General features: G+C 47.2%; 1 protein-coding gene across 1 annotated transcript in view; it reads left to right on the forward strand.

The window, feature by feature from the left end:
* Window positions 1–594: 594 nt before the first annotated feature.
* Window positions 595–9,347, forward strand: part of LOC118228197 (nuclear factor 7, brain-like) — a 9,956-nt gene continuing 1,203 nt past the window's right edge. The window contains exons 1-7 of the mRNA XM_035419535.1: window positions 595–1,219; window positions 1,713–1,808; window positions 3,865–4,098; window positions 5,975–6,066; window positions 7,206–7,330; window positions 8,268–8,453; window positions 8,513–8,797. Of these exons, the coding sequence (XP_035275426.1) occupies window positions 845–1,219; window positions 1,713–1,808; window positions 3,865–4,098; window positions 5,975–6,066; window positions 7,206–7,330; window positions 8,268–8,453; window positions 8,513–8,797 (1,393 nt within the window). The 5' untranslated portion in view covers window positions 595–844. The remainder of the gene's footprint in view (window positions 1,220–1,712; window positions 1,809–3,864; window positions 4,099–5,974; window positions 6,067–7,205; window positions 7,331–8,267; window positions 8,454–8,512; window positions 8,798–9,347) is intronic.

The raw sequence follows: 9,347 nt of genomic DNA on the forward strand, positions 1-9,347 counted from the left end.
GTTCTAAGAAATGCTGATCCAGTTCATGAAGCCCGTTACTATAAAAATAAATATTACAAATCGCACACTGCATAGCCTACAGTTCATCAAAATAAAAACTGCTTGCTGTCATCGCTTCAAAAGCACACCGCCACGCAATGCTTTTGATCATATTCCAAATGCATTTTCCTGAATAGGTTACTATGGTACTATATAACATCTAGATTCTAATCAAAAGGACGCAAAGCGAGACTGGGTTTCACGCGCACCGAAATCTAATTCAGTAGTTGTTGTGAGACGCAGTTATAAATTTGAAGAATCGTAGCAGAACAAACGTTACAAGTTCTATAGAATGTGAATTTCCAGGCTGGCATTCCAGTTAATGCGTAAAGGCTCGCTGTAACAGCTTAAAAGAAAAAAATAGCATATACGATTTATGTAAAAAAAAAAAAAAAAACACAAAATCATAAATAAGATTGAAATTGTTTAATGTATATGCATTTAGATGACGAGATGAAATGTTATAAATTATCCTTCATCTGTGTAAAGGGTGAATTTACTGTTGTATGAATATTAGCTAACTCATCATCAGTGACACTTGTCACTCTAGCTCCTAAGATCTGAGCGCTGGTGAAATAGAGAATAAAACTGTTTCTTTTGTCATGGGATACAGAATAATTACACGGGGGGAATCCAGAGATCAAAGGCGGGGCCACAGAGTTTGAGAGAGAGTTTGGTTAGTTTAGTGCGGAGTTGGCAAGCCCTTGGAATTTTCCCTTCTTTTTTACTTTCGATCCTCCCTCGATTTCCCAGAACAGAAAACGAAAGTTATCTTCAACTCCGCCATAGAGAAGACACCTCCGCAATGGCTCAGTCGGGCTTGTTCAAAGAATTGTACTGTTCTGTGTGTTTGGGGATATTTAACAACCCGGTGAGTCTACCTTGTGATCACACGTTCTGTCGCCCGTGCATCCAGAACTGCCAGGACACACCGAGGCCAAGATGTCCGGAGTGCCGGGCTCGGTTCGCGGCCGGAGCTTTCAAACCGAACCGAGCGCTACGGAACATGGCCGAGAGGCTGAAGGCGGAGCTGTACCGCTGCACCTGCCCGGAGCACCAGGAGAAGATGAAGCTATTCTGTCAAACGGACGGACAGCTGATCTGCGTGGTCTGTCGGGATGGACTCACACATCGTGGGCACGCCTGCGTGCCCGTCGGCGAGGCTGCCGCGGTCAGCAAGGTCAGCAAGCACGAGAACATCGCATCGTACAGGCTCGTGCAGGGAGGAAAAATATAGTAATGTATAGTAAATATAACAATATATAGTAAAATATATAGTTTATGCTCTATACAGTAAAACAATACGAATGATCAGGTCACTTTTCGGCGTCATACAATGTTGTGTGGTCCCAGTGATGTATTATAAAGCCTCTTAAAATGGCTGGAATTTTTTGAATTATCGCCAAAAAAAGGCGGAGAAGACCAATGTCAGATTACCCTGCCCCATGAGTTTCAGTATCTCGCGATCTAGCGGCCGGGAATTCACATTTAAATCCCTTTTATACTGAAGGAGGGAAATGAAAGAGGGGGAACAGAGGAGAGAGTGAGACTGGCAGCTCCACGACGCACTTCTGGGGACCCAGAGATGTGAAAAAGAGAAAGGGAGGGAGGGAGAGATAGAGAAAATGAGTCGAGGTTTCTTTTCATTTGTATTGGCCTGTTTTGCTTTGCAGGGCGAATTGGGAGAGGCGCTGGAGTTCCTGCGCGAGGACAACGGCGCTCTGGCTCGTCTTATCTCCCAGCAGGACGACGAGATGAGAAAGATTAAAGTGAGAGGCATCCGCCGCCTATACCTTCCGACGGTTAAAGTCTTTTCCCTTTAAAATAAGCCTTTCTACCGATTTCTACTGGTATTTTATTCACCGGAGCTTGCCGAGAGAGGGCGCGCTGATAATTTGGGGCTTTAATACGGGGCTTTTGGCAGAACCCGTGTGCGCCGGATAAGCGCAGCCGGTTTTGATAGTGTCCCTTTTCTGCCGTTTTAAGTTCTGCCACAGGTCCCCGCTATGGTGCTGGTCCCAGAGCAGCTTGTGGTGCCCCCCCCCCCCCCTTTCCCACGCCGCCCGTCCAGTATTGTTGTGTAAATAAAGCAGTGAGGTCAGGTGGTGTGCAGGGGCGGGTAGTTGGGGCTTTAGTGTTCATGTGCATCAACTCTGCAGTTTTGTTTTACATAAAACACCACATGGTGTGTAAACAGAGATGCAGGCGGCAATAAAGAAACCAGATTTTAAAAAATTTAACGTTGAGCAAAATGGTTCATCCCACACTCTGCTCTGTCAACATCAAAGTCCATTCATGCCAGTTTTTATCATTGGAAGACATAAAAACCCTTGGAGTGTGTGTGTGTGTGGGGGGGGGGGGGGGAGAGACCGCATAGCTCAGTCCAGACAGCCAACCCTCAGCCCTGCTGTTTGATTCTCCACCATGGCACTGGTTGCACTGTGGTTCCATCTATCTCTATCCTCTGTGTTCCCCCTGTCTGAATAAAACAAAACAAAAAAACAGATAAGGAGGGCGGACAGTCCTTTATGTCCTTTATGAAGGGAATTGGTTTATTTGTGCTTTTAAAACGAGGAGGAATGATGTTCCTTTCAAAACTTACAGTGGCGTCCATCGCCACTGTGAACTAACGCTGTGCGTTGCCGAGAACCTTCTGGCAGTTGCTTGATGGCTTTTATGATCTTATGATGCTTTTGTCATAGGCTTATAGGCGCCCATAACTTTTTCTTAATGCCTCGTTATCTGACCAAAAAAACCCAGCAGGATGTGGTTTTCGGGTGAAATAATTAAAATATGCCCTCAGCCATTTCCCTGCAGAAAATAATTGTTGAACGTTGAACATTTTCACTTCCTCTAAAGAGTTTGTACCATCGCATGCACACTGAATACCCTCCAATTGCAAAGTTAGTGAGAGATCTTATAATAAAATTTTTTTTTAATGGTTATGCTTGGAGCTTTTTTTGGGGGTCCAATGTTAATTTAATTACACCAGCACATAAACATGCACTCCCCGTTAGTAGTCGCATATTTTTGTCAACTTAATTGTTATCATTAAAGCATTTTCTCCTCGTTAAAACAGAGTCCCGCGCGTTATGGCTCTGCAAACTTGATTTAATTATCGGGAATGTATTTTTTTGTCCTCTGAGCAGGGAGGTCTTCCGGGTCACAGTGACCTTTGGCTTTGCTTTTGTTTGGGGGGGGGGGGGGGGGGGGGCACAGGTCAGGGCGTGCTGTGAATCCCACTGTGCCAACTTCTGTGCAAAAACGGTCAATATATAAATACGTTTTGATTTGGAAACAAAACAGATGTACCTGCGTGCTACAGCACAACTTACATTACACTGCAGGTATTGAGCAGATGCTCTTATCCAGAGCAACTTACACAACTTTTTACTTAGGGTTTACATTGCATCAATTTATACAGCTGGATATATACTGAAGCAATGCAGGTTAAGTACCTTGCTCAAGGGTACAACGGTGGTGTCCTAACAGGGAATCAAACCCGCGACCTTTAGGTTACTAGGCCAACTCATTACCCACTACACTACACTGCTGCCCAATTGCGCAACACCTGTGACAAAATACTGAGACAAAATGGAATCCAAGAAAGACTTCCAAAGTGGGCTGGTTGCGGAGCACACATAAATGACAATGGCAGAGAACGAGTTTGCTCTTATGCTCAGGCCTTTACATCCACGGGGGAACTGAGGTTTTTTTTTTTCTTTCTCGGGGTTGTTATGTTTAGATTTCGGTTTGAGTTTGAGGCGTGCGACTGCTTTGCGCACTCAAGTGCACGTTCTGGTTTTTTTTTTTTGCGAGCCGCAGGAGAAGTCCACGCGGCTGACGGCCAACGTCGGCGCCCGGTTCACCGAGGTCTACCGTTTCCTGCGGGAGAGGGAGGCGAAGCTGAAGGAGGAGGTGAGGGAGGCGGAGAGGAGGGCCCTGGCGCCCATGCAGGAGAACCTGGCGGCCATGACCCAGGCCCTCAAACCTCGTCGGGAGAGAGAGAGCGAGCTGCGCTCGGGGCTGGACATCGAGGAGTCTGACCGCTTCCAACAGGTGAGACTCGCCTTAAAGGGGGTCCAACGAGTCCCTTTTGATCCCTGTTGGACTCTTATAAATGCTGTGCGGCTCGCGTTATAAAGAGGTTTATAGGGGCGACATAGCTCAGGAGGTAAGACCGATTGTCTGGCAGTCGGAGGGTTGCCGGTTCAAACCCCGCCCTGGGCGTGTTGAAGTGTCCTTGAGCAAGACACCTAACCCCCAACAGCTCTGGCGAATGAGAGGCATCAGTTGTAAAGCGCTTTGGATAAAAGCGCTATATAAATGCAGTCCATTGTCTGGCAGTCGGGTAGCACAGTGGCTAAGGAACTGGGCTTTTAACCGAAAGGTCATAGGTTCCATTCCTGGGTAAGGACACTGCCGTTGTACCCTTGAGCAAGGTACCTAACCGGCATCGCTGCAGCATATATCCAGCTGTATAAACAGGATGCAATGTAAAGGTTGTGTAAGTCGCTCTGGATAAGGGCATCTGCTAAATGCCTGTAACGTGAAGGGGGTCCGACAGGGTGCGTTTCACGCTGATGGAGTCCTTTTGATCCCCGTTGGACTCTTATAAATGCTGAGAGAGTTGAATTTGTGCTGGACATGTTGCTGTGTGGCTGGTGTGGCTGTGCCGCTGGCTTTCCACCCCAGGGAAGGTAGTTTAGTTGGACGTCTCCATGCCAAGTCGGTGACGCTCAAAATCGTCGTGTTCAAATCGGCGCACTTGCCTCCTACTGAGTACGCATGTTGAGTACACTGGATGAGAAAGTTGCAGAATTTTCTCGAAATGTAGTGTACTTCAAATCCCAGGATGGATATACATATTTCCAGGGTTTTGTATAATGCGTGGCATTCTTTTCAGGAAGTGAACAAACATTTTGTGCCCATAAATATGATGCACAGCTTCAGTGACATTTTTCTTCAACAGCAACAACGACGCGTTAGCATGCTGCGCAAGAGGCACTTACTGTTGGAAAATAGTATGGAGTATACTGCCCGTCACATACTAAACAGTACATAGTATGCTTAGCAGACAGTACATACTTTGAGGACACGGTAGTTAGGAGGCTGTTTCGGACACAGCCACGGACTGATTTCACGGTGTGACCAACCAAACGCTGTTCCTGGGTTTTCATTGTCCGATAGAACCGAATGTGGTTAGTTTAAACTCCTGTGGTAATCAGTGTCTGCGTCTCTCCTAACAGATAAAAATAATAACCAACCTTTATATAAGAACTCGAAGACTTGTGCGTATAACACGGTTCACTTTGACTGGAACAGCTTTTCATATTATAAATATGAGGTGTCCATACACGCAGATCTCATTCATCTCATTAATTATAGTGCTCGTGCACTCTCTGCACATGCAGTATCAACTCCTGCAGTTTTATTTCATGTACAACCCCACAGAGTGTACAAACAGAGATACTGTAGGGGCGGCAATAAATAAGCTAGGTTTGAATTTCGAAATGAAGGCTCGATCTGAAGTAAGACGGTTCGCCCGATTCATTCGCCGAGTGCAAATGCTCTCTGCCTGTTCTCTCAACCTCGCTCTGAACATCACACAGCTTTATCACTGGAAGATGGCAGAAAGGTGGTTTTCCTTTTGCCATCGGAAGACAACGGAGGCTTTTAACTCGCTGTAATCGCTTCCAAGGCGATGAGCAAACAGGAGAGGACGTGCCGAGCCTGTTATTCGGCCTCAGATGTGGACTACTCGATTTGAAATTTTTCAATCAGTCTCGACAGGCTCGGTAAGATGCTCCTCGACGACGCCTTTGTTGAGAGGCACGCATCAAATCAAACTCAATTGATCGAGGGGCCGAATTGATCACCTGTGGTTCTCGGTCTGAATAAAGCCCACTTCGGCGTGTTCTGTGTCCGTGTGCAGTGGTGGCTTGACACCGGGTCGCCCATTGTGGATGAGCTGAGGAACCGGGTCGGTGGGACCGGCAGAAGAAAGGGCCCGCACGCAGTGGGAGAGTGAGTTGAGTTCACGTTATTAATATTGATATTTAGCATTGAGAGCTGACCCCACTCCAAGCCCCGCACACTCTCTTCTCTGAAAAATAGTTTTCATAACTCTACATTATTTTCATGAGAGCCTTTTTTTTCCCTCGATTGTTTTCTTGCACCTCACAGCTTAGAACATCACCTCACTTTTTTGTTTGTCTCCGTTAACCACACCCTCTCAGGTGCTCCTTCCAAATGAGAAAATCGGAGAACGCTGTACTTAATCCCCTGAAGACTTAAAAAAAAAGAAGTTTTTGTAAAATTCTATGCCAGTATGTTCTAGAACTCTAGAGCTGCTTTCAGTTGTGATGGTTACATCAGCATTAGAATGTTCAGTTAAGAGCATTCTTATCACATTATTTGCAAAATTACACATTAAAGGGTTAAAAGCAAAACTGTTTTAAGTGTACAAAGTAACTTGTATAATAGTAGAGTACACAAAAATATTTACGTGTGTGCATTATTGCAGTAAAAATGTAATAAGTTTAAATTAGTCTTGCTAAAGTTGCAGTTAGTGGTGATGAGGCTGGTGGTGAGCAGAATGAGGTGGTCTTGGAGGAAGAGGAGTAAGAAGAGAATGAGTTTAATTAAATCAGTGATGACAATGAACTTGCTAGAAGTCATCACGGTTTCATCTTTGGCCTCTCTCCCACTCTCTGCTCGTTTGGTCTTGTCTTTCGTGAATACAATAACACTGAATCCCTTTTCGCCGATTCGCGAGAGTAACACATGCGCCCATCCACACTGTGGGGCGAGCCGCTGCACTGAGAAATTATTCTCTCAGTCAAACCATTAAACCGTTTATGAAAATTATTTTTATTTTATGACAAACCCCTGAATAACAGCCGAAGACTTCCCCCCTTATGAAACATTTTATGCGAATCTAATGTGCGTCTAGTCCGGCATTGCTGCACACAGATAATTCGCTAATTGAGACAAGGTGATTGGTGCAAATAGAAAGCATATGTACACTCTGGCCCTCTGGAACAAAGTTGCCTGACCATGAGATCTAAATTTCAGGAGGGACAGTGAGGGTGTGTAGTTTTGTGTGTTTCCTGCGCCTGTTTCCTCCTAACGTGTCCCCTTTCGCCCGTCTCTCCGTCCCGCAGGTTCAAATCTGAGGCGGATGACCTCCGCGTGACCCCGGACGGGCCCTGCTCTCTATTCCTGGGCCCTTACGAGTCTCACCTGCAGCTCTTTGTGTGGAAGGAGATGCTGCCGATGATCAGGCCAGGTGACCGCTGAGCAGCTGAGCGGCTGAGGTGGCTGGGGTTCACAGCGCGAGCGGGCGACCGAGCGACCGAGCGACCAAGCGAGCGACCGAGCTAGCGAGCGAGCGAGCGAGCGAGCGACCCAGCGAGGCGACCGAGCGAGCGACCGAGCGACCGAACCGACCAACCAAGCGAGCGACCGAGCTAGCGAGCGACCCAGCGAGCGACCCAGCGAGCGAGTGAGCGACCGACCAGCGAGCGACCGAGCGAGCGAGCGAGCGAACCGAGCGACCGACCGACCAACCAAGCGAGCGACCAACCAAGCGAGCGACCGACCAAGCGAGCGACCGAGCGACCGAGCTAGCGCTTTCTCCAAATGCTATTTTGAAACACTCACCCGCTCCGGAGAACTCACAGTTCTCATGCTCGGCGCCAATTAGGTGGATGTGTCTAAACTGCACCGGTTAAAAAACAGAACATTGTATTATTTTCAGACACACGAGCGTGGCTGCCTTCTCACATCCTCGAGTGATGAAACAGCCGTGCTTAATGCGCTGTCTGGTTTGCAGGGAAACAGCCGGCAGAGATTATCCGAACGTTCTGTTCTCCGCATTATTGTGTCCTCGATATTACCAGTTTTAATTGAACTGTAATGATCTACATTACATTCTCTTATGTTCTTAATATTACCAGTTTGTTATGAATTGAACTGTGATGATCTGCATTATTGTCTCTCATGTCCCTAATTAATATTATCAGTTTGTTATTAATTGAACTGTAACGATCTGCATTACGGTCTCTTATGTGCTTAATATTACCAGTTTGTATTCATTGAACTGTAACGATCTGCATTACGGTCTCTTATGTGCTTAATTATTACCGGTTTGTTATTAACTGAACTGTGACGATTTCTAAAACGTCCCTTTGCTTTTTTGTCGCTTGTGTTTTGGGGCACGCCAGCTCCTGACAGCATAACCGTGGAGGACAACGACGACCCGGTTTTTGAGAGTGTCGTGCGACCGCTCCAGCGTCAGGCACGTGGACCCGAGGTCCGCGGGCGCGTGGTCTTTCGGGAAGGGTCCCGAGTTCTCCATGTCCCACACGTGGAGCCGCGAGGCGTTCCGGTCCGGGCAGCACTACTGGGAGGTGACGGTTGGGCAGAAGACCCACTGGAGCCTCGGCCTGGACGCCGGTCCCCGCGGCAGCCGGGGAGAGCGTCTGCCGGCTGAACGGCCGCTTCGGCAAGCTGCGGTTGAAGACGCGGCGGGAGGTGCCGCTGGACCTGGCCGCCGGGCCGCGCGTGGTCGGCACGTACCTGGACTGCGACAGGAAGCGCGTGGCCTTCTACGACGGCGACACCGCGGCCCTCATCGCCGCCGCCGCGTACGTCTCCGACGGGCCCCTGTACGCCTACTTCAACCCCGGCTTCTACCTCCAGGGGGAGAACGCGGACCCGCTGGCCGTTCGCCAGTACGGACGTCCCGACGCAGGTTCCTCGCGCTTAAGAGCTGAACCTCTGATTTTGCGCTCAGAGATCGTTTAAAAAAAAAACAAAACAAGAGTGTTTTGATATCAATCACATTATTATTATTATTATTTTTAATTCAAATCATCTTTCTGAAAACTGAAGTTTACACCGAGACAGAATTGGAGGATTAAATTTGTAGATACTTAGTCTTTAATAGCTACTCATACCAGTGCTGTCCTTGCAAACATTTGAAATCATCACACGACTGTATGTCCTTTATGGTGTATGGAGGGCTATGTGAGATTAAATGTACAGTATAGGCCAAAGTATTAGGCCATGTGTGTTTTAAAAAAAAATTACATTACATTACAGGCATTTGGCAGACGCTCTTATCCAGAGCGACGTACAACAAAGTGTAAACCATAACAGGAACAAGTATGACGAAAAACCCTAGAGAGAAGTACGGTCAAGTACAGGGAAACAACCGCATAGTTCAACTTGGACCTGATGGTTAAACTGATTAACAGTAACAACGAGAACGGCAACAACGCAATCTATGGAAAAATAAAAAT

Source organism: Anguilla anguilla, chromosome 5 (assembly GCF_013347855.1).
Source record: "Anguilla anguilla isolate fAngAng1 chromosome 5, fAngAng1.pri, whole genome shotgun sequence".
NCBI lineage: Eukaryota > Metazoa > Chordata > Actinopteri > Anguilliformes > Anguillidae > Anguilla > Anguilla anguilla.